Source organism: Dermacentor andersoni, chromosome 2 (genome assembly GCF_023375885.2).
Source record: "Dermacentor andersoni chromosome 2, qqDerAnde1_hic_scaffold, whole genome shotgun sequence".
In the NCBI taxonomy this organism is placed as follows: Eukaryota; Metazoa; Arthropoda; class Arachnida; order Ixodida; family Ixodidae; genus Dermacentor; species Dermacentor andersoni.
Window position 1 is genome coordinate 69,656,894 of NC_092815.1, and position 24,350 is coordinate 69,681,243.

General features: G+C 47.1%; 5 protein-coding genes across 5 annotated transcripts in view; 2 read left to right on the forward strand and 3 right to left on the reverse strand.

Annotated features, from left to right (window-relative positions):
• The first annotated feature begins 752 nt into the window (after positions 1–752).
• ERp60 (disulfide-isomerase A3) lies at positions 753–6,329 on the forward strand. Its single transcript, XM_050188851.1, has 10 exons — positions 753–972; positions 1,087–1,174; positions 1,232–1,355; positions 1,422–1,529; positions 1,619–1,745; positions 1,817–1,930; positions 2,016–2,116; positions 4,785–5,209; positions 5,859–5,935; positions 6,052–6,329. Exons 1-10 carry the CDS (start codon positions 839–841, stop codon positions 6,215–6,217), a joined length of 1,464 nt encoding a protein of 487 aa, XP_050044808.1. The 5' UTR covers positions 753–838; the 3' UTR covers positions 6,218–6,329.
• Positions 6,324–12,286, reverse strand: LOC126541898 (14 kDa phosphohistidine phosphatase-like). The gene is made up of 3 exons (XM_055076999.2): positions 11,756–12,286; positions 11,487–11,636; positions 6,324–6,674 (listed from the first exon to the last, which is right to left on the reverse strand). Exons 1-3 carry the CDS (start codon positions 11,756–11,758, stop codon positions 6,456–6,458), a joined length of 372 nt encoding a protein of 123 aa, XP_054932974.1. The 5' UTR covers positions 11,759–12,286; the 3' UTR covers positions 6,324–6,455.
• A 25-nt stretch (positions 12,287–12,311) lies between these two features.
• LOC126541897 (sex-regulated protein janus-A-like) lies at positions 12,312–12,680 on the reverse strand. Its single transcript, XM_050188861.3, has one exon. It carries the CDS (start codon positions 12,678–12,680, stop codon positions 12,312–12,314), a length of 369 nt encoding a protein of 122 aa, XP_050044818.1.
• A 7,048-nt stretch (positions 12,681–19,728) lies between these two features.
• Achl (La ribonucleoprotein translational regulator Achilles) lies at positions 19,729–22,862 on the forward strand. Its single transcript, XM_050188858.3, has one exon. The coding sequence runs from the start codon at positions 21,774–21,776 to the stop codon at positions 22,746–22,748; it is 975 nt and encodes a 324-aa protein (XP_050044815.1). The 5' UTR covers positions 19,729–21,773; the 3' UTR covers positions 22,749–22,862.
• Positions 22,806–24,350, reverse strand: part of Phax (phosphorylated adaptor for RNA export) — a 32,806-nt gene continuing 31,261 nt past the window's right edge. The window contains exon 6 of the mRNA XM_050188855.3: positions 22,806–23,035. Coding sequence (XP_050044812.1) covers positions 22,860–23,035 — 176 coding nt within the window. The 3' untranslated portion in view covers positions 22,806–22,859. The remainder of the gene's footprint in view (positions 23,036–24,350) is intronic.

The following is a 24,350-nucleotide window of genomic DNA, read 5'->3' on the forward strand; positions in this document are numbered from 1 at the left end:
CGAGCTTGCACATTTTGAGGCGGTTTATTAGAAACGCAAATCAAGGATTAAATTCGCATACCTAGGGAGACTCTTCGGCGAGTGCAAATAATGATGGTTTGGCCGGAATAACTTGCGGCTTTTTTTTCTTTTTTTCTACAATGGCCGCCGGGATGAAGTTGATCGCACCTTTGCCCCAATTACATTTATGATTGTCTCAACTCACGATTTAAATTGAAGAACAAGTTTAAAATATGTGTTCGTATCTACAATTCGAAGACCGAATCTCCGTGTTGAAGCAATCAATTATGTATACGACAGAATGGGGTCACGCTCGAGCCATCAAACTGCAACTGTTCTGAGTTATACACAAATAAACGAGGAAAAAATATTAAGTACGTTATGAATCATGGCGCCAGAAAACTAACAAGAAAAGCCACAACTCGCAACATCAAACTAGAAGAGACCCATAAGCCCATAAGCAGAACTGAATATTGTTATGCTAAAAAAAAAAAATAACTGCTTCATATTGCGCTTGTCACTTCAAGCCTTGTAGTCACATTTTAACATCCGCGCAGATCCGCGTGCGAAACGAAACAGACCAAAATCACCATACAAAGCAGAAAGACGTCACCGCATAGGTGGTAGGTGGCACGGGAAGTGATCGCAGCTAGCTGCTACTGGCAACCAAGCTCGCTACGTCAGCAATTACAAACTTGGTTTCAACCAATCGCACGCCGACAGCGCAGCTCGCCCGGCGTCGCTGTACGACAGCCACGTTGTTTTTTAACTTTTAAGTAGCCGGCTCTACGGCTCTGCAGCCTTCTTCCCGCGACACGTCTTTAGTTGGGGCCACGCCATGAAGCGAATAATTTTGTTAGCCGCGTTTGTATCGGTAGCTCTTGGAAGCGATGTTCTCGACTACTCGGGATCCGATTTTGATGTTCAGATTAAAGAACACGACACAGCTCTTGTGGAGTTCTTCGCTCCATGGTGAGTCACGTTAAACGGAAAACCAATCCTCTGGCGTCTTGGAAGATTTTCACAACACCGCGAGGCACCGCAAGTTTCTCGGTATGTCGTCTGCATTATTCGTTTCATTTACAGGTGCGGTCACTGTAAGAGGTTAGCCCCCGAGTATGAAAAGGCGGCCACAGAGCTTAAAAAGCACGATCCACCTGTGCCACTTGTCAAGGTAAGATTATCGTCTCGTTTGTCTAGGACGCGGTTTATACAAAGTTCACACCTTTAGGTTGATTGCACGTCGGACGCCGGCAAAGAGACGTGCTCAAAATATGGCGTGAGTGGTTACCCCACCCTCAAGATCTTCAAGCAGGGAGAGTTCTCCTCCGAGTACAATGGCCCCCGGGAGTCGAGTAAGTTAAACGCACCCGGCGTTCTGGAGCGACGGGTAAGACTAACAGGTTGACTCTGTTGAACAGGTGGCATCGTCAAGCACATGCGGTCGCAAGTAGGGCCCAGCTCAAAGGAATGCACAAGTGCGGAAGAACTTCAGAAACTGCTGGACAAGGACGAAGTCGTCATTGTTGGTAATTTCGTCGCGTGTGATAATGCGCATTGATTGTATTCGTGGCAAAGTATTCGCGCAGGGCAAAGCTTTATACCACTTACTTTCTAGGCTTCTTCGAGAACAAGGACGTTGATCTTCACGAGCACTTCCTTAAGGTTGCTGACAAGCAAAGGGAGTCCTGGGTGTTCGGCCACACATTCAACAAGGATTTGCTCAAGAAATACGGGCACACAAAGTAATAATTGCGGCATTCGATAGCTCTTTGCCTTTTTCAGTGCGTTACTAATTTATACTTTCGTTTTTCAGCAAAGTTGTGCTGTTCAGGCCCAAGTTACTTAAGAACAAGTTTGAAGACAGTGAGGTGGTCTATGATGGGGATGCAGACAAGGCTGCACTGGAGAAGTTCGTGAAGGAGAACTAGTGAGTTTCTTGCAAGACATCACTGTCTGTAAACCTTCTGAAAGCAGATATCTAATACTACTTTCCCCACCCCTCCTCCATCTAGCCATGGCCTTGTTGGTCACAGGACGCAAGACAACTACAACCAGTTCGAGGCCCCGCTTTTGGTTGCATACTATGAAGTCGACTACACAAAGAATGCCAAGGGTAGGTAGTTAAGCTTAGTGTGCACCACCCACTTGGTAGTCATTGCAGGCTGTGTTAGGGCTAGTGCTTTTTTGCCTTTTACCACTCTGCCTTTTAACCTTAGGCAGGCATTTGAAAACTAAATGCCTTGCTTTATTGGCAAAAAATATATATAAATATTCATGCCTTTGTCTTGCACAGTAACTGGCTGTTAACATTTTTCAGTTCGTGCTAGAAAAAACATATTACAGCCTTCATTGCTACTGTGAAGAATGCAGGAGTGGTGCCCTACAGAGCAATGCTGAAGAATGTGTGCATGGATTGCACATCTAAGGGTTGTTTCAAAGCACCATTCGTCAATGCTAGAGTTGCAAGTGCCATACCCAAGCACTATAGACAAGGATGATCATGTCTGCACTGCCCAACCTCACTCTGCCTAGGGTGTGCAGTTCTCACTGGACTGCATTGGCAACATTTATCAGCATCTACTGGTGTTACCTTCATTTTAAAGCATGGGAAGGCAAACCATTATCAATGTTGCATTGTCACAACCTTTATCACTTCACAACATAGGGACTGCAGTCTGACACATACTCAAAACCAGTATTAGGGGCCACACTGTTATTCTTCGCACCTTCACGGCTAAGCATAGCCACTGGCACTGGGTGAACCTTTTCTGCCTGAACTGTTGCTGCTTGAAACTAGGTTGTTTTCCCCAGCAAGTGTTGTACTTCGTAGCACAGCTTTTCAGAAAAAAAAAAAACTTTAGCTGCCACCTTGTTGGGATGTGGTGCACACCTGTTCAGCTCATATGGTCAGGCCAGAAAGCAGCTGCTTCTGGCACCATGTAAAGGCATGCGGGTTCTGTAAATGGGTGTTAGCACTTCCAGTTACTGTGATCATTCACTATTGCAGGTTTTACTGTTTCTAGGGCTAGTGAGTGAACCATCACGGCTAGATGTGGGTGTAACAAGGGATAAGTAAGGGCAACAAGACAGCCTGCCTTGCCATCCAAGTTTTTTGACTGGACTTCTAACTAAAAGCTTAAAAATTTTTTAGTAGTTTAAATGTTCCAATTATTTTTTTGTCAAGTTTCTTTTAAGTAATTCACTTCAGATCTAGACACAGCTGGGTTACCACTTGACACTACATAAACCCAGGTAGCGTTCGTGGTTTTGCCACCATGTGCATGTATAGTAATTGTTTCAACTTGTAGCTGTGTACATGTACTAACTTTATTGCAGTGATTACCAATAAAACTTGTTCTCAGTGACAATTTAAGCTCAAATTCAAGTATTGGTCATAACATTATGTAATGCTGCTGTTTAAAATCCGAAATTGTGTTGCTAGACAGCGTGTAGCTTTCTGTAAACAGGTGCTAAAATCCGTTCCCTTCAGGCACTGCAGAAGCACTCGTGTGGCATGGTGCTTGTTTTTATGCGAACAAATTGCAATGTTAGGTTTGGTTTTGGTGCCACCCCGGTGAAAATAGCGATTTGGTGCCCTGTAAAGCCTTTGTCATTTATAATTAGATTGTGATTACCAGCCTCTAATGAAAATACTTCGAATTTCACTACAAATTAAGTGCTGTCTAAACAGATAAATTTTTGTGCAGAACTTGTTGGTGCTGTCTTGACACTGCCCTGGTTGTGGTATTTGTAGAGTGTAGGATTCACCCTGTATGGCCCTCTTGCCAAGGGTCGTAGCACTGGGCAGAGTTAGACTGCCTAGATAACCAGCACAGTGGGCGATTACACTGCCACAGCAGTGCTTGGATGATGTATCCATCTGTTTCTAAAGTAACCTGCTGCCGTCACTTTTTTGCAATTGAGTCTCTTCTCCCACAACAAATACTGAGGCTTTTCAGAACCCAAACTTCTTCTATTGGCATTTGATATTTGCCATTAGTGTATCTTCTTAAGGTCATAACTTCATCCTGAAACTGCACCTTTAGTGACATTAGGTGCAGCACGTAGCAGGAATGTTTTTTTCTCCTAATGTCAACAAGGCATGTGATGGTGTAGAGTAGCATTGCTAGCGACACATACTGTAGTTTCGTGTGCACTTCTCTCATATAGTGTTAGTTGAGTCAAATTTGCATTATTTGTTTTCCAGTAAGGACCTTGGCACAATTCAGCTATTTGTTACAGTCCTTCCCAATTTTCTGTGTATATGTGGGGTCTTGAAAATGTTCGGAGCCGTACCTCAGAAGGCCAACTGCAATGAAATTTCACTTTAGCTAAATTTGCTATAAATGAGTGGTAGACACTCCTGGACCAATCTTGGAAAAACTGAAGAGCTTGTAATTCTATAGTTTTCTTTTTTAGAAGCCCTTAAATGGCACTTCTGCAGATAATGGCACCTAGGGCGCCCAAGCAGTTTCTGGAAACATCCATGTATCATGCTTTGACAGGTCCCACATAAATGCAATACGTAGAATGTTGCACTAACATTTCTCGCTCTGGTTCATGTTTTCATGCATCCAAGGCTAAAGGGTGGGACTAATGTTGTCAACACCTTTGAAAAGCTTTTTAACATTTTTGCTCATGACAGACCATTCCTAGACTATGACAAGCGAGCCTGTTCACAGCACTTATAGTAGAACAAGGAAAACATCCAGAGTAATGGTACTTGAACTTTAGTATTTTAAGTGTTAAATTAAATGCCTGAATCTTTTGCACTTTGTTAGGAACAAACTACTGGCGCAACAGGATCCTCAAGGTGGCCCAGAATTACAAGGGAAAACTCAACTTTGCCATCAGCAACAAGGAGAGCTTTGCAGCCGAGATGGACGACTATGGCCTGTCTTCTCATGGCAATAAGCCAGTTGTCGCTGTCCGTAACAGCAACAATGAGAAATTCCGCATGACCGACGAGTTCAGCATCGAAAACCTGGAGAAGTTCCTCGAAAACTACATTGCTGGCAAAGTTAAGGCACACCTCAAGTCTGAGCCACTCCCCGAGAAGAACGATGGTCCTGTCAAGGTGGCCGTTGCCGAGAACTTCAAGGAGCTTGTTCTGGAAAGCCCTAAGGATGTGCTGATTGAGTTCTATGCGCCCTGGTGTGGCCACTGCAAGAAGTTGGCACCTACTTATGAAGAAGTTGGCAAGACGGTGGGTACATTGCAAATAGGACACTTTTTTTCCACAGTCGTTTAAGGCATCCTACACTTCTCAGTGCTGCCACTGGAAGTGATTTGAAAGGAGCATTTCTTTACACATATTTCAGCTTACTCTAAGCTTGTAAGAATGGTTGTCTGTGGCATCCTTTTTGGGCCGGTGAATTGTATGTTCTAGTGCTGTCGTCTACAAGATAGTGTTCATATTTTTGACTAAAGGCCCTACTCTAGTGTAATTGTCGTTAATCGCTTTAAGCTATTGTAAGCTGTTGAGTGAAGCTTTACTTCATGCTAAAAACTTCTTTTAGAGGCGTAGTTTGGTTTTAAGTTTTCACATTGTGCAGTCAATGAATTAATCATGTAGTTTGATGTTGAAATTAGAACTATAGGAAGACTCGCATGTCGATCGTAAACACAATTTTATTCATAATTTATTTTGCGCTAAACAAAGTAATTATGGATTCGCACCAACTAGCCTGCGAACGCATTGTGCTGAACAATTTCATTCCTTCGTAAGTTTCATACAACCAGGAATGGTCAAGTTAGTCAACGGTATTAACCTAAATTTATTAGTGATCTTGTAAGGCCATTTGCTGTTCTCTAGCTGAAACACTATTGCCTACAGCGAGTTCGTTATTTTCCAGCTTGCTGGTGAGGATGTTGAAATTGTCAAGATGGATGCCACTGCCAATGATGTTCATCCAAAGTTCGAGGTCACAGGGTGAGTAATCTGCAATGTATATTGGTGCCTACAATGCAGTATTAGTCCACGACACTTCCACTGGGGATAAAACTTGGCACAGCGAGGTAACGCTCCTGGTGTCCGTTCACTTTCAGCTTTCCCACTCTGTACTGGCTACCAAAGAATGACAAGGAGAACCCGAAGAGGTATGATGGCGGCCGCGACCATGATGACTTCATCAAGTACATCGCCAAGCATGCCACCGATGAGCTCAAGGGCTTTGACCGTTCTGGCGCAAAGAAGGCAAAGGAGGAATTATGAGGTGTTGTGGGGTCAGGAGGGCCATTGTTTCTATCATTTCATTTGGGGTATCTGTGGGTCTTGTTTGTCATCTCTGTACAATAAACAGATGTTTTTTTCTACTCACTGACAATAGGCTGTGCTCACTTTATTTACCGTGCTGTGCTGGCACTTTTTGGGCTAGCACATTTTCATTCTGTTGTATTGGCAGGACATATTAACACCCAGGCAACCCATTTAAAGCAAGTCACACACACTGTTAAACAATGGCATCATTGCTCCAAGTGATTGAAGTGTAAGTTGGGTATTGCTTCTTGAGGATCTCTGTTGTCTTGGCATGGTCCGCTTGCCCGTAGGTCTGGGAGTTGCCATAGACTTTTAGCTCTTTTGTGTCTGGGAGGTGGATGATGTATCCGCCGCCAAGGCATTCGCACTCCAGGCCAGCTGCCTTCAATGCAGCAGTCTCCTTTTCAAGGACCTGCGCAAAATTTCCGTGTAAATTTTCTCTGGGCTTGCAAAAACAATCTTGTAACAGGCAGACCAGCCTTCAAGGCTTTTCAACCTGCCACCATATTTGCGAATTGGCTTCAGCAATTTAATGTGCTGGTTGTGCACACATTCAACCTTGCATTGGTGCGCATAGTGAACATTGCACACTACGAGCCACTGTAGTTGACGTGCCACTACATGTCTTGGGGTAACCACAATGGTTGGATGCACCATGTGGCATACACAGAGAACATGATGCATACAACTTTTGCTGATTTCATGGCCAGCTACTTTTAAAATGGAGAGCCTCGATGGGAAATTTTTCATTTAGCTTGTAAGCGTAGTGTAGTTGAGTGAAAAGGCACTGAAAGAAACTCTTGCAGTAGACTACATAATGAACAGCATCTGATGCGAATGTTGCAGACGGGCATAATTCTAGCAATCAATTGCATAGTCTATTTTATATTCTGTGCAGCAAACGTGAGTAGCAAGAGTAAAAACTGCTTTCTTGTATGCACAGCACTGTATAATACCTTCAAGCACTGTGTTCACATTTGTGGATACAGTTTGTTTTTGCCAATTCTCTTGAGTGGCAGTCGAGAAGTAGCAACAGTCAGGTGAATTGAACCCCCCCCTGCATGTTCAAAGTGCCTTGATTTCACTTTCGATGTGCTTGCTAAAAATCACTCTGCTGAAGGCACTCGCCATGTTTGGCAAGATGTTCAATGTGGTGTTCAACGTGCCAGCAGCAACGTAGAAAGAATAATTTTTCTTGCTCATTGTTCATGCAATTAATAAAATAATTGTACATAAGTTTCTAGCCAATCTGTGGCATCAAAATGCTTATAAAAAAATGGAGCATTCATGACAAAACAGTACAAAATTAATTACTCTTGTTATGACTCATCAGGAAATGCACAAAGCATCATCCTGCCACCTTGTCTTTCTTGCAATAAAGTGTTGAGTGCTTTGGAATGAAGTCATGGAAATTTTGACACATTTGCAGAGTCCAGAATTGACACCCGAGGGGATTAAGTTTCGATGGAACATGGCATTAACATTCACGCGAAAATTACATTTGCTTTTCATTAGTTTTATTTTTTTTAATGCCCAGTTCATGCATTAGGTAGTTTTCTATCAGTCCAATGTGCAGACCATCGTAGCTGTAATTGGCACTCTATTGTAATTCTTCAAGCACTCCAACACTTGCCCGATTTCTTGTCCCGTTGAATACTTATGTCTCCTCAGTCTGGTCCACACTGCTCGTGAAACTTCTACCTGACCACACAATCTCCATTATGGTGTCACCTAACGTGTGAAAAGGCACATGCTGCTGCACTTGTTGTGCTTCCAAGTAAGTGTTCTAACCTCTCGCATGCTTGTTGCAGTCCTGCATGCACAATGGCAACATGCTGGCTGCCAGTGTTGGAAAGGTCCAAACGCATGTTACGGATGCAACCTGCAACACTACTAAATGTTGGAAGCATTGGATTTTTCAATTTCCCATTTGTAGAGTTAAAGTTACATCTGCTTCTAACTACAACGTGATCATCCTTTTTCCTAGGTTCATATAGCAGTTGTGCAAAGCCCCTTGTGCAAGGCACATGCTAGTCTTGCATTGTCAAACTGGTTGAATATAAGACATGTGACTGAATTGGCAGATTTTCCCGTTATTATCTAGGATTCACCTGTACAACCCTCACTTTCCCTTTGTTAACCCTTTACTAGTTCAGCAGGCAGAAAATATCTCTCCTCAATGGTCCCTGCAGGCACAGAAGAAAGATGTCTGTTTGTGCAGCCCTATTATGATGAATCCACACGGCATTGCTTTCCATCAAAACAGCAGTGGCAGCGCGCTGTCATGAAAACTGTTTGTGTCAGTTACACGATGGCAGCATTCAATAGCTCGAGTAGGCCTTCTTAAATTGACTTGAACTGCATAAGACACAGTAAAAATAGGCTTTCTTTAATTTTGAGACCAGTAATTCTGCATGAGATGTGCTATTACATGTAGAGTCAGATCTAATCATTATTCTGTCACTAGCCTTCCACTGCAAGCTATCAGTGTACAGACCAAACTTTAGCCATCCAGTTATCCATTTTTGTACTGCCCAATAAACCAATGTTGGCTGCTCAACTTTCATTGAATGAAACAAGTGATGAGTCATTGGCCATCTTTGCACATCATTCTAAACTATAGTTGCAGTGCATACCTTAAACTGGAAACCAAAGTGGTCATAAAAGGCTTGTGGTTTAATGCAAGACGTTTGCACATGGAATAACTCAAATTCCACTCAGTGTTAAAACACGACTACTTACTTACTCAGAAATATGCCCAAGGAATTGTCACATATCGAGTAGCAAGGATATGCGTTTAGAATAATGATACCTTTTGGTAATAGGCATGCTGTTACAAATCTTCACAAGCGGAAATGGGCTGTATTTAATGTTTTAAGCAGGTGAGTTTGAGTTCGACATAATCCTGTTTGGTGCGACAATGCGTGGGGAAGACAAAGGCACTGGCCACAAAACTTAACAGAATGCAATCGTTTCAGCTCCCACACCAAATGTATGTATTAATAATGGCTCTAGGCTTCTGCGCAAAACCTGCTCACAAAGCTCCAGTGCAGGTGATGTCTGTTGCAGTTGATGTCTGTGTCCTTTTGTCATATTACATAGGTGTGGCTAGCGTAGAGCAAAAAGTCATTCTTTGTTTATCATTGAAGGGTTACAGTTCACCTAATTTGGCACCATCAAATGGAACACTGAAGAATGCTTAGTGTCATGTACTGATGAAACTACATTTCTTGAGCAAAACATTTTTTTTAGCATTAAAAGAAAAAGAAATATGATACCGTGTGTGAATAAATTTTTAAATATTTTAGGAAATTTATTCATGAGATTACTTGGAGTGAAAATAATAAAACAAAATGTGCCAATATGCACAGCTTTCTATGAATAAAACTTAATGTTTACAAAACACCTTAAAATACACATGGCTTGCTTTAGGCTACAGCAATGAGGGCTTTTCTGTGTGGTGTGATTCTACATGCGCGTAAGACCACAGGAAGTGCACTTCAACAAGGAGGCTGAACACAATGGTCGGGACCTCAAAGGTTAGTCAACCTATAGCGCCAGCGCTTCCTGGAGAACGAAAGTAGACACATTTGGTAGTGGCAGTACATTTTTCAGAGTTTCATAGTTCAGTATAAACAAGATGTTTGTATTAATAGTGTTCACAGAGATTTGATAACTTGATACAGGTCTGGCAAAACGACAAGTTCAGAGGAAGTCTGCTAAAGGGTGATAGTTTCACGAAAGGGAAAAATTGTCGTCATGAGAGTAACACAAATCTATAAACTACTCATAAACAAAAGAACAAGATGAATTTTTCTTTTAACTGCAAAGCTTTCTTTCTGAGGAATCTACATGCATTTCCTTTTGAAGGTTCATGCTGCTCTCATGCAGATGACAAATTTTCCTTTTGATAGAGGTTAAAAGTTTCTGTATCTAACTTCATCATAAGTGAGCTTTATGTAAATATGCAAAATCATTGCATTAAATCTTAGTCGCATAGCACATTCTGTCTCATTACATGGCACTGACCATATGCGCACAATATAACAGGCTTTAATTACTATTCGTAACGCACTCCCTGCATTCCTCTTGTGAACTCTCACTCACTACTGTTGCATGTGCAAAGCACACGCACCAATTCTGAGGCAGACTAGAGTATTAGCAAAAGATATGCCACTGATAATAATCCAGGACTACAAGTGGCTAGCAAGAGCTTGATATCAGTCCTGACTGTGAAGAGCCTGTCACACTTGCAACAAAGCATCTAATTGCAAAATGTAGGCTTGAAAAGACTCTTCATTATTATTGTTTTTCACCTCCGAACAAAAATATCATAAGAACACACAACCCAGGCATCATATTCTCATCTGATCACCAGCAGGGGCTCAGTTGTAGGCATTCAATAAATTCCATTCTGTGCAGCAAATCACCATGTGGTGTGAAATTGTCAGTGCTGCAGGATTTCTTAAGCAAACCAAAATAATGCTCGGAGAGGACACCTGTGTGAACAAAGTGTGTAGCACGTTCTGTTCAGCCTCGTAAGCTTATCACTATCTGAAGTTGCTTTAAGATCCTTGAAAAGCACACCAAACTGACACGCACGCTTACCCATACTGCCTCAGCAAGTATGAACTGCTCATGAGCCCCAGTAGACCTTTCCAATGTCTCTCTGCACCAGTGCAGAGGATGCTAAATGTTTGTGAGCACACGTCCAAGAGTAAAAACAGAAAGGCAGGGTGATATTTCTGTACATGTTCACAACATATTGGACGATGTGTCCTCACATCACTACATAAATATTTAAAGCACCCGTGCGTTCAAAGTGAGAGCAATTTCATTTCTTTCCCGGTGCACAACAGCTACTAGTTCACAACATGATTAGTAATGCAGGCTGTAACTTTAAACTGGCCAATAAGTCAACTGCTCAGGTATTTCCAGCAGCAAGGAGCACATACAACACAATAATGGCACAGCAGACAGCACACAAATTGTTATAGCCAAAGGGAATAAAAGAAGCAAGAATCACTCATTCACAGATCTGTTAACCTTTCTCGCTGTGAGAAATGCATCGCTTATGGACTGTGTCCGCTCAGCTTTAATCATTCACAGCAGTTACCAAGATGGATCAGTAAAAGCAATTTTCATGCCACACATACAGGCTCTTTTGTGGGTGCTAACCAACGCTTGACTTCAGGCATGCTTGAAGATTGTCCCCTATCCTTACCTCTGTATGGTTAGCAGCTAGAACAGAGCCACGGACAACATACTTGTAGGTTTCTTCATCATCCTTCAAATGCACTTTCACAAGTATATACCGGCTACGTCCAATCTCCAAGGCCACATCTGGAATTCCACTCAAGGCTGACATGTTTGGCTGAAAACAATGTTATTTATTAGCATGTAAATTCACAAATGCCCACGAAAGCTGCAACTTATAAAGACAATGCTAGGGAGCTTGGCATGCATCGTTGTTTTATGAAAAATGAAGCCCACCATTAAATAATCATTTGCGGCCAAGTGCTGGAAATACTGCTACGCCATGGTGACACACTGCCACGTATTAATCTAATACCGGTGTCACACGTACAATTCTGATCGCGATCTGGACCGATCCGGATCGAAATTCTCGACTGCGATTGGCTCTCTCGCGCATTTTCTGCAAAGGAGCCAGTCACGGCCGAGAAATTCGATCGGGATCGGGTTCAAAAGTGCGCCGTGCGACACCAGTATTTTGAACGTACTACAACGTTTCGTTTGATTCTCAACGTATTGACCGAGTCAAATCATTATTCCATGAAGTCGCGTTTGGTCACGTTTGCAACAAAATGCACACATCCTGCGTTTGTATTCCATAATTTCCCATCCAAGCCAATGACTACCAGCTCCAACAGCAGCCACGGCGACCAAAGCCGCGCTTTCGTTTCAGAACCGTGCGCGAAAGAAATCAGTGCAGCCCAGCGCGCTTTTCTTGAAAAGACGCAGAAAACAGTGAAGTGGTTACTTTATTTTAAATTACTACTTGGACTATATTGACAATACAGTGTAGATATTAGTATCCATCGTTCGACCACGTAATGGACTTGTATTCCGGAAAGTTGCGCTTCAGTACTTCCACGGCCTTGCTGTGGTCTGCCTGGCCGTATCCCTGAGAGTACCCGAACACTTTGATCTCGGCGCAGTCAGGATTGTGGATGATCCTTCCGCCACCCAAGCACTCAGTCTCCAATCCACAGATGGATTCTATCTTGCTCATCTCTCTTTCGTAGATATCTGCGTGGTAAGTGGCCGATGCGGATCCACGCACAATCAGCTTGCTGCGGTTAGGGTCGTTCTTGTCGTGCACTTTGATGAGAACGTATTTGAAACGTCCATTGTCGAGCTTCACTTCGGGAATGCTCTCGAAGCTGTCCTCTGACATCGCTTTGCCAGCGAAGAAACGGGATCCGGACACGGGCAAGTGACGGAACCGCAGCGATCCAACACAGCGCCTAGAACTGCGCGCGGATGGAGAGACCGACTGCAGAGCTCGAGTTTCTTTCCTACTACGGACCAGTGCCCCTGTAGATATTCTCGTGCTCTTGGTCTAAAGACCCTCACGAAGCGAGAACCAAGTGCGCAGCACGACAACCACGAGCATAAATTGTCCACGACCGGTCACCCGTTCACCACTCGTTATGCACCCACTTCCAGTGCCGCAGTCAGTCGGCTTGCGAATGGCTTGTCTCGGTTTCCGAGCGGCTAAATAAGGGCTATGAGCTTACGAGTGGAGTATTTTTTGCTCCACACGCCATGTTATGTTCTTTTGCTTTCCCTCCAGCATCGCTCAAGGATTTGTAGCCGTTAAATATTCAGTTGAATTTCCTGTAGAGTGCAAGAATTCATGGCTACACGATTAATAAAATAAAATTTTACTAGCAGAAAATTAAATTTGTTGTCTTGCGAACACACATGTCAACGAAGAGAAGCGTATGAACAACCATACATACATTAAAAAAATGTTTAAAAGTGGCACTGAAGGAACATACAGTAAGAGAAAAAAAACGTAAAATTATTCTTTGGAATCGCATGCCGTAACGAAACCGAAACTTCACTCTTTCTACGTCGCCGATCATCCGCGCGACTATTCATCGGGAATTGCAAACGTAATTGTCGCGGAATATACAGCTAGCCCACAATCAAAGCGAAACAGCTGCAGACACTTACCTGTAGCGCTTCAAGAACGATCTGAGCCGGAGACAAGAGAGACAACAATAGACCTTTCCCCGAAATAGAATTGGCCCGGAAGCTTTGCAGAGGACGCTGCGAGACGCCGATTCCCACCCAAAACTAAGACTGACTACCTTTCTCTTTTGCGGCTGCGAAGGACTCGCCACGCAAAGGTTTCAAGTGACGCTGACAGCAGGCGCTAGTCAACGGTCACTAAATCAAGCGACGATGAAACCACCTATTCTCGCCGACAAGAGTGCACAAGAGCATATAGACACGGACGGCGGTTCCGCGGGTCCGCAGGCGTGCAGAGTTTGCATACTCACCGGAAAACTGCAACACTGTGATGCGCTTCAGCTGGCAGTGGCCGCTTGCTCCTGCTCGCAAGGACGCTCTGCGCTATATTTGTAGGAAGAGAAAAACAAACGCGTACTGGCGGGCGGGCGCGGGGCTTTCGCGGATCACAGGGAGGGAGGTCCGCTTAAAGATTGGCAACTCGGAGGGGACTCGGAGGCGCCCGACGGGAAACCATAACGCTCGGATTTTTTGAAGGGACCGCTAAGGACGCGTGCCGCTCGGCCGTGAATGCGGCACGATTCTGGCACGGCCACCGCCCGGAGAGTATTTTCAGGCCATCCTCGCGTGTAAACGGGCGCCCACGTACCATGCATGAAACGGTCAGCGCGGCGACTCGCGCCGCCCGCGGGATATATCGAGCCCCGCGTTCGCGGTGTCATCTCAGAGGCTGACGTTGTGGCCGTCCTTGCGGCCACCGTCAACAGGATGCGTTAATGGAAGGGGAGGAGGAAGGAAAAAAAAATCCTGGGTGACACGCACGTCACGTGCGTTGGTTTTTCTTTAGCCAGCGAGACAACGATCTATCTTAATTCGCAAACCAGTATTATAATCAACATGTAATACCACTGTGCTTCATAGTTTGCCAGGCTATATAAATGGCTATATATGTTGATGAAGGAGATACATGCAGTTATTTCAAGTGCATAATGAAATGCAAATACGGCATCTCCAAGAGATACTCTGGTGTATTAAATTTGAATAATGCGAAAAATGCGAAAACGCTCGAGTATACTTAGATTTTAGGTGCGCTTTCAAGAACCGCAGGCAAGCTTGGTGCATGGAGGATAAAAATAATAATGCATAATTCTAATTATTTGACTTTCCAGAGACTAAAACACCGAATCAAGAGGCCGCGTGGGCCGCGCGCCTCGATTGGCCTACAGACGATAAATGCGACATCCGTTGCCGAAACTGGTCGTCTGTCAGTCCCGCCCAGGCGAAGAAACGTGCAGCCTCTGTCAAAAGTTTCGAAGCCACTGCGCAAGCATCGAAGTCTGTCAACACACCCTGTGGCATGGCTATAACGTTAAACTGACTGATTGAATTTATCCAAAAACAACACAGAGGCTATGGAAGACGCCGTAGTGGAGGGCTCCGGATTACTTTTTACGGGCAGCGGTTCTTTTAACAAGCACCGAAACGTGAGCATGCAAGCACTTTTACGTTCCCCACCAACTGGAATGCGGCCGATGCGACTGGAAATCTAACCAGGGTGAGATTACGGTTTCTGGCCGCCACGGCTAGTGGCTCTCTAAAGCACATACCCGCATCGCGAGACTGTATAGAATGAATGAAATTGCCGTTATATTGTGTAATATATGGCTCCAAGAGTACCACAAGCGTAGCCGCTTTAAAATCAAATGGCTTTCGTAAAACAGGGGACAGGCGTTTACATAGGCGCCGACTACAGGGGCACGCAGAGGCCCGAGTCCCCTCTAAAGCTTTCCGGGAGAGGGAGGTGGGGCGCTGCTGGAGCCTACCTCCTCCTACGCACCTTAAGTGCACATGTCATTACCAAAGTTCTGCTACCCACACCATTTGAGAGTTCTTTTGAGTTGCCTCTACCGTTTTACTCACAATTTTATTGTGGCTAAAAAGCTGACTGCATCACTGTTGGCGCGTACGTACGTGCACGGCTTTTAATTCATACTTTAGCTTTACTTCTGTGAATCCTAACAGGAGGACAGGCGCATTAGAAGCACCAGCGGCGTCTACCTCATCCGTATTTTCTCACTTCAATTTTTTTTTTTTTTTTATTACAGCGAAGCTGTATACCTCTACCGTCCGAGGAAACTTTCGTGTAGTTGTGATAAGCAAGAAATACGTGGGCCGATCCCGGAGAAAGTGCAACGTCGGCCCGATCCGCGGCGGAGGTGAAGCAGGCGTTAATATACGTGGGCCAATACCGAAGATAGTGCAATACCGGCCCGACCCGCGGCGGAGGTGAAGCAGGCGTTAAGCACTCCCTATACGTGGGCCGATCCCGCAGACTGCAGTGCAATGCCGGGCCGACCCGCGGCCGAGGTGCAGTTCACCATTAAGGGGCCCACATACACAGCTTCGCTGGTCATCCTTCACAGAGTGGAGGAAACTGAGCTTTTTTTCCACTGTGAACACCATGTAGACACACAATATATTTAAATATAAGCACAGGACACAGTTTATTATAGTTTTTAAAGAGGAGGTAGCCAACTAACAAGTATTTCTAATGGTATGCATGGATAGCCTATGCATAGAGAATGAATATATTGCTTTATGTTCACCCCCATTCAAATGGCTTTGCGCGCTTTTTTGACCCTGAAAAGAACTTGCAGACTTAATTCAGCGACCCCAGCGACAGTCTTCCATCAGCGGCGTGTGAAATGCACGTGAATGATGTGTGTCCCAGTATTGGTTCTCTTTCCAGTAGGCAATGCTAACGACTCACGCAAAAGAAACCCTTCTGATAATTGACAACATCGGCCACTTGCATGCAGAGGTCATAAATATATATATAATTTATTCAGTAACCGAAATGAGGCCAAGCCGGATTCACTCGAAATTAGAATCAGTAGCAGTCATGCGTAACAGCGCTTATACGCGGATTCGCCGGAAACATAGCATCAGCCTATATTTATGTCCACTGCAGGAGGAAGGCCTGCCTCTCACTGCGATCTCCAATTACCCCTGTCCTGCGCCAACTGATTCCAATTTGCACCTGCGAATTTCCAAATTTTATCACCCCACCTAGTTTCCTGCCGTCCTCGACTGCGCTTCCCTTCTCTTGGCACCCATTCTGTAACTCTATAATGGTCGACCGGTCATCCATCCTACACGCATTACATGGCCTGCCCAGCTACATATTTCTTTTGGAATTAGAATGTCGGCTATCCCCGCTTTCTCTCTGATCCACACCGCTCTTTTCCTGTCTCTTAACGTTATACGCCAAACATTTTTCGTTACATCTCTCTGTGGTGATATATATATATGGGTTTAGGAAAGCTGGAAAGCCGGAAAAATGAAAGCTTTGCGCCTGCAGGCGTTTATACCAACGAAAAGGGCATTAATCAAGCGCACGTCGCCCGCCGATACGTGCTTCCTGATCTGTGTCGCCAGCCGACTCTCTATCCTCGCTTTCCCCGTCTCTGGTTTCCACTCTGCGTGCTTGAAGAAAGGCGGCTCAAATTCAATTTCTTGCTATCCAAGGCATGCGAGGGGAAGGCCACTTCGCGCTCATTGCAGTGCACGACCACTGAAATGCATATCTGGTACTTGCGCTAAAGTATCTTTTAAGCATAATTTCTTTCGTGGATATCGTTTTTTCCCCTTTTTTTACCGCTACGCGCCATGCAGCTATACTCTCCACACAGGAGCCTCGACCCACACCCTGAAACCGCTCAAGACGGGCATTTTACAAATAACACTCTTATTAAAGGTGTAGTTCACATTGCACCCTTGGCAAGGTCAGCTTCACCGGAGTTTCCTGCACAACTAGCCGTGCGGGAATGAAATGTCACTCTCGAAAGATCAGTTCCACTAGTGGAGTAATGCATCATAAACATGCCCCGCAATGCACAGCGCAAACGAAATTTGAGTTGTTGAAACGCTCGTTTCAATCAGCGTCTGTCTGCCCCACGGAGCGGCGTGCAAAGGAAAGAAGAGGAGCGCGCGTGCCTCAAGCCCCGCGTGCCACGCTGCATGCGCCGCCTGCGTACGAGAGTGGGAAATATACGAGCCGACGCGCTGGGGGTCTCTGTTCCGAAAGCCTTGTCCATCCCCTACGACGATGTTTGCTCTTTCTGCTGAGAAGGTCCTCGCCTTTACAAATATATTTCGCGACATGTGCGTCGACGAAACGATCCTGACGCCACACCATTACAATGATTAAATTGCGGGGTTTTATGTGCCAAAACCACGATCTGAATGAGGCACGCCGTAGTGGGGGGGACTCCGGAAATTCGGACCACGTGGGGTTCCTCAATGTGCGCCCAAATCTTAAGTGGCGCTCTGTCCCGTCTCCTTTCTTGTTTCTGTGCGTGTTCGCGCCTAGTGCCCAAGATGAATTGTGACCAACTCGCCCAACAAGACGTCCTTTTCAATCTAATTACACGGGTGTTTTCGCATTTCGCCCCCACCGAAACGCGGCCGCCGTGGTCGGCATTACCATTACAATTACCACCAACGCACACGTGTTCATCACCACTTTAAAACAGGGTACCAGCACTAACTGCGTACGCTGTATACGTGGGGAATAGCAACGCGGATGGGAAAGTCGACTGTTTCGATTGTTTTTTTTTTTTCCTTTTTTTCACTGTTCTCCCTCCGGCGAAAGTTAGGCTTCTTTGCTGTTACCCTTATGGTGCGTGGTATCCTCTCCGCTCGAAGTTCCAGGATACATCGATTTACAGTGTAGATGACGCAAGGCTTACGCTCTTGTTGCTACGAAACATCAAACGAACGTGTGAGTTTCCATCGTAAAGCAAGGCGCTACGAAAGCAGCAAGATAAAAAGCACTGCTACTCGCTTGTTACCATCTCCGACTGTATACGTCGTCGGTCAGCGTGTACGTGTGACGTCACGGCGAGGTTGTAGTGTGCCTGCGCTCAGACAGCGATTCCTCAAAATTAAGCAGGAAGCTGCTGCTGTAAGCTGTAGCTTTGGATGCCCATGGTAGTATGACAAATGAAGCAGTACGAGGACACATCGGGTATTTAAAATTTGAAGCACGGGATGGCAGAAAACAATCTTAATGTTATAAAGGAACAGTTCAAGTATATGGAGAACAATGAAAGGCGACAGTTTTCAGTATAAGGATCACTAACGCTACGGGGAAGTGGCGCAGCCAGGGATCTTTCTTTTTTCTCTCTTTTTTTTTGGAGGAGGTGGTACGTTGCCGTGTGCCCCCCTCCCCCCGGCTACGCCCCTGGTACTCGGTGCAGGACACGATTGCTTGCAGGTAAACTTTCGTAGAGATGCATACTCTCAAGCTACACATTAAAAACAGTTGCCTGCACCATTTTCTTTCACCTCCTTTTTGTTCTGCAGTGCACCTTACGACGTGGGCGTCGTGCGAGCGTTTTGAGAGGTCCTTCTGGTATTGCACCAGCACGTAAAGATGGATGGATGGAATAACTTTAATGAAAGGTCCTGCGAGCTACGGGGCGCAAGGTCCCATAGAACGGGCTACTCCCACGTTGAGAACGGGAGTTGTAGCTCCCTGGCCGCATCGTGGGCTCGCTGGACGGCCCAGAGCTGCTCCGCCAGGTCCGTGCTGCGTAATGCTTCTTGTAGCCTGGCGGAGTCTTGATCCTTGTTTGCGTGGGTCCGACCACGCGGCCAGAGCACGTGATGTACGTCTAGTGTGCAATGGCAATTTTCGCAATATGATGTTTTGCATAGGTCAGGCATGTAGTGATGTAGTCTGTTCTGCGTGGGGTACGTGTTTGTTTGAAGCATCCTGAACGTGAGGGCTTGAGGCCTGGTGAGCTTATTGTGAGGTGTGCTGTATATTCTGCGGTTTAGATAAAAGTGCTTTGTTATCTCCTTATATGTAAAGCATATGTAAAGCACGTAAAGAGAGCCGCACTCAACCATCACAGTGGGGTTTTACCATAAGTACATCTGCGATGGCTTCCGAGTAAGCAACAATGTGTTCCGAACATCGCAGATGGTAACTCGATCATCAGCATCATCATCATCTACGACATTCTGTGATAACAAGCACTCCTGCCAAGATAGTGCTTGTTGAAGAGCCAAAACGGCCTCGACAGCAAGCACTTCTATCTTCCATGGCATCCCATGTCACCAGGACAACGTGTAAGTGAAACCAACGCAGCAGCAACTTTTCGTCCTCACGACAAAGCAGGAATCACGACTCGGCGGATGGTAGACAGCGTAGAAGGCGGAGGAAGAACGAACATCTCTCAAAAACCTAGAAATTGCAGGTTTCATGAACGGGAATACCGTCGATCATCCATCCGACAGCACGAGGATACATAGGAAAGCCACACGCGTTTCTCAAAAAGGCTGCACAGCTGAAATTCTACATGGTACCAGACCGGGGCCATACGGGTCTCCTTTCTAGCTTCGTACGCTCTACTGTCGGTGCGTGCATGAGGATATTCCCGCCCTGGATGGAACAGGACTTAGAAGGGTTTGGGTGCGAGCTAGTTGGTACGGATCATTCATTTTAAAACAGCGCCATGAAAACACGGACAAGGGAGGCTCGTCCTGTGTCCTCCCTCGTCCGTGGTTTTTTTTTTTGGCGCTGTTTTAAATATGAATGATGGAACAGGGTTCGACCTACTGAACACGCATTTCGACCTTTTAGTCATGAGACGGACGCTTTGACAGATCCTTCGCCCTGGTGACGTGTCTTAAGCTAATGGGAAGCATCAGAGACTACTAAGGTGCAAAGGGCGCCGCATAGTGAATCCAAGTCAACTACGAGCATTGCGTATGCCCGCACTAGACATATATACGAGTGCTGTCATGGTAGAGCGAACCAACGTCGGGACAAGATGTATAGCTCATATTGCTCTGGCCTTACAATGCTATTCGCCGCCAGGTAACCAGACTTACGGGTGGTATGATGACCTCCGATTCGATCCTAATTGTATTAGCCCCACAGGACAGGTTCTGGGGGACAATAGGACTGGAGTTACGCAATTTAAGTTTGCCTTGAACACAGGCCTCTTGAGGGTTACACACGCACTTTATTAGCGATAGTTTACTTCAGATGCAACACCGAAGCTGTAGCAAGATTGGAACAGCAGGCGACTCCGTTTTGCGACTTTGCCGCTGCCGATTTCGCCTGCTTCAGGAACTCATTTACATAAACTTGCACGAAGCGAGAATGTGCTTTAATAGATACGTTTCAACAGCGAGTGGCCCTCGCTCATTTCACCATCAAAAGACTCCCAACGGAAGGTACGAAGACCCTCGAGCGAAGCATTTCCGAGAACGGAGTTTATTGTCCGTAAAATTTGACGCGCAACATCCGTAAAACAATCCCAGATTCGTAAACATTACGAAGAATTATATAGGAGAGTTGGCAGGTATGATGCAGCTGATTTTCTGTAACTGAGATATGATGAAGTTGGGCAAGTCACGTAATGTGTAGGTCAGATAAACATTGGTCTATCGAAGCAACATGATGGATGTTAGCGGCAGAGAATTAGGCGGAGCGATGATATCAGATTTGCAGTTGTAGGTTGAAGTCAGCTGATGCAATCAAGACAGGGTTAATTGGAGATTTACGCTTACTCGTAGCTGCGTTCCTTTAGAAAACGCACAAAAAGCGAGGTAACTTCGAGAACTGTGTGCTTGATAAGCGGACGCACCCCGATTGCTCGTAAGCAAAGTTTCTAGCACAAAAAAAAAAAAAGAGAAACAATGTTCGGCTTGTTCTATGACAGCTGTTCAGTGCTAGGGTACACAGAAAGGATATGAAGGGAGAGAATGACAACCATTACGCATATGAATAACAATTAAGAAAAAAAAAGGCATGTTATATCAATGTGCACTTTTTTAGAGAATTCAACGATTGCGCAACCGTACATATACGTGGATTTTTTGCTGATGCGGGCACACTCTGGATCGACTTATGCTCATCCTGCAACAATGGCGCCCACGTGAAGCGCGTCCTCTTCCTCGCCACACAAAACAACGCAGCCGGCGCTCAACAGTGGACGTTGCAGCCAATCGGCCGTGCTCGTGAATCACGCGCTCGGTGGGCCCATTGAGTGCGCTCGCGGCAGCTGGCTCGAGACACGGGCTTCGGCAGCGAAAGAAGACGACGACGACGGGCGGCAGCAGGCACCATCGGCAGCGCCAGCGAGCGCAGCAGCAGGTCCAGCATTCATTGGCAGCCGCAGTAGCGTGGCGGGAGGCGACGAGGACGAGCGGGGCCGCAGAGACCAGCGTTCGGGATCCAGCCACCGGTCATCGCGCAGCCAGCCAGTCAGCTATGGGCACGGCGGACGAGAAGCGCTGGGAGGAGGAGGAGGAGGACAACCACGACAAGGACTCCGGCCTCGAGTCGCTGAACGGCTCGTCCGAAGAAGAGGACGAGCTGGCGCAGCGCATCGTGGCCCAGGTCGAGTACTACTTCTCGGACGAGAACATCCTGCGCGACTCGTTCCTCCTGAAGCACGTGCGGCGCAACCGCGAGGGCTACGTGAGCCTCAAGCTGATGGCCTCGTTCCGCAAGGTCAAGAGCCTGACCAAGAACTGGGAGCTGGTGCGCGAGGCGCTGCGCTCGTCGTCCACGCGGCTCGAGGTGAACGCAGAGGGCACCAAGGTGCGCCGCCGCGAGCCGCTGCCCGAACACGACGAGACTGCACCCTCGCGCACCGTGGTCGCTTTTCCCCTCGTGGACCGCGTCACCGTCGAGGCCGTGGCCGAGATCTTCTCGCGCTGCGGGCCCATCTCGCTGCTGCGCCTGCTGCGTCCTGGCGGACCCGTGCCGCCCTGCGCCAAGCGCTTCCTCCAGCGCCATCCGGAGGCCAGCGGCTGCTCGGCCGCCGTCGTCGAGTTCGAGCACCACGAGGCGGCCAGCCTGGCGGTGCGGCAGGCCAGTCCGCTGCTGCGCGTGCTGCCGCTCTCTCCGCCGACGGTGGTGGGCCTGCTGCCCACCCCCGCTGCTGCTGCTGCGGACAGCGACGGGCACCGCGGTGGGCAGAACGGCGGCAGGCCCACCGGCAACCGCAGCGTGCGAGTGCCCGGCCCGGGCGGCGCGGCGTGCAACTCCCCGTGCCCCTCGTCGCCGTCGCCGCTGCTGGGCCCCCGACACAAGTCACACAGCCAGGGTGACGTGAGCGCTGCCGGCCTGTGGGTCAAGAAGCGCCCCGACGGGCTGGGGCCCGTGCTTCGCCAGCCCCGGGGCCCAGACGGCACGCGCGGCTTCCATGACCGCAGCAGCGCCTGCCTGGCGCCCTCCTGAGCTCAAGCAGACCAACGAGCGCGCGCAGGCCCAAAATTCGGCTGCTCCGCCCCACACTTTTTTTTTCTCTCACTGTGTCTTTTATTGTGTCACATTAAACTTGTTCCACCCTCAGTCCACGATCTCGCCATCCTCCAGGTCTTCGTCGTCGGCGGCCGCCATATCGACCTCGACGCACCCGCTGTCGGGTTCTTGCGGCCTTACAGGATCTTCCAGGTTTTCGGGCTCCTCCGCATCTTTTCTCTCTTCGGTAGCGTCGCTCACGGGCACCGCCGCCGCCGCTAGAGCTGCACATATGCAAAACGCAGCCGTCTGAATGTATGTTTATTATTTTTTTTTTTTGCAGTCGCCGTGAAACACTAGCGCGGGCACACAAGCTGTCAAGTTGCTTAAGAACAATTAGTGCATGCATGAATCTGCTCAACGTGCCAAATTCGTCTCCTTTTCACCGCATACATTTCGGAAACGTCGCGCCTTACCTTTTAAGAGGATTTCACTTCAGGATTTTACATGCATAGCGGATAGTCATAAACCATTTTAGAAGCACTTGCCCAGCTTCAGCCTCTCTGAATACGAAAAACTGCGTGATAGTGAGGCCCGTCCGGTGTATAGTGGCTTAGCGCGCCACATGCAATGACTACTACCACGGAAAAGCACGCCGTCTTGGCAGTGTGGGTAAGCCATTGAGCAGCAAGTGAACCTTGGAAACAGGCATGCACATGCCTTGTACTGTAAGCACCCACCGCTGCGCCAAACTTCCGTTTCAGAATAGTAAAGTTTGGGCTGAGGTAGTAACTGAAAGAAGTGTCAGGACAAGGGAAAACTTTCGTTTCTTCACAAAGGCGGCCAAGGAAATATACGTGCGCAAGGATGCCCACTTGAAAGTCTTTCGAAGGGTCTCAAAATCAGGCCGCACGTGCATCCATTAAGGCAAAGTTATGCACAACCATTCGCAATGAATTTGGTGGGCGCCGCGCACAACGGTAGCGTAAGAGGTAGGTGGTTTTAATCTGGCGTTAGTGGTCGCCTCCCATCCTAGATTGTCGTTCAGCCCAAATCCGTGGGCTTGTCCGCCACAGCTGCCACATTTCGAATAACGGCGCGATATCGAAGCGGTCGCGCACGAACTTTTGCGCGGAGATGAAGAACCCCACAGATGGCCGAAATTAGGACAGCGCCGGTCATATTTTAGACAAATCCAGTTCCGCGTGCTTCGCATGAGTGGAGCTTTACGACCCACGGGAGTGGCAATCGCTTTGTTCCGACTCGTGAGGAGAGCCGGCAATACAACGCTCGAACTTCACGCTTAGGAAAGGAATTGTGGGGCGCGTATCGTCACCGACAGCGGCCAAGCGTCTGTCATGACGAGAGGACCCTGAAACTGCGTAGTCTGAAGTTAAGCGTCCACACCATGGCCTGCCACATAAAGATAGCGTGCGGACGTATGTTACGAGACGTGGGTCATAAAGGCGACCATCAAGAGGGCGCCATGCCGCTAATACCGCGTAGGAAACCCCGGGAACGAGCGGATCCAGGGGCCGGTGAGCGAGTAACGATTCGACCACCGCTCCCGACCGAGGGCTCGCACTCATACGTTCTGCA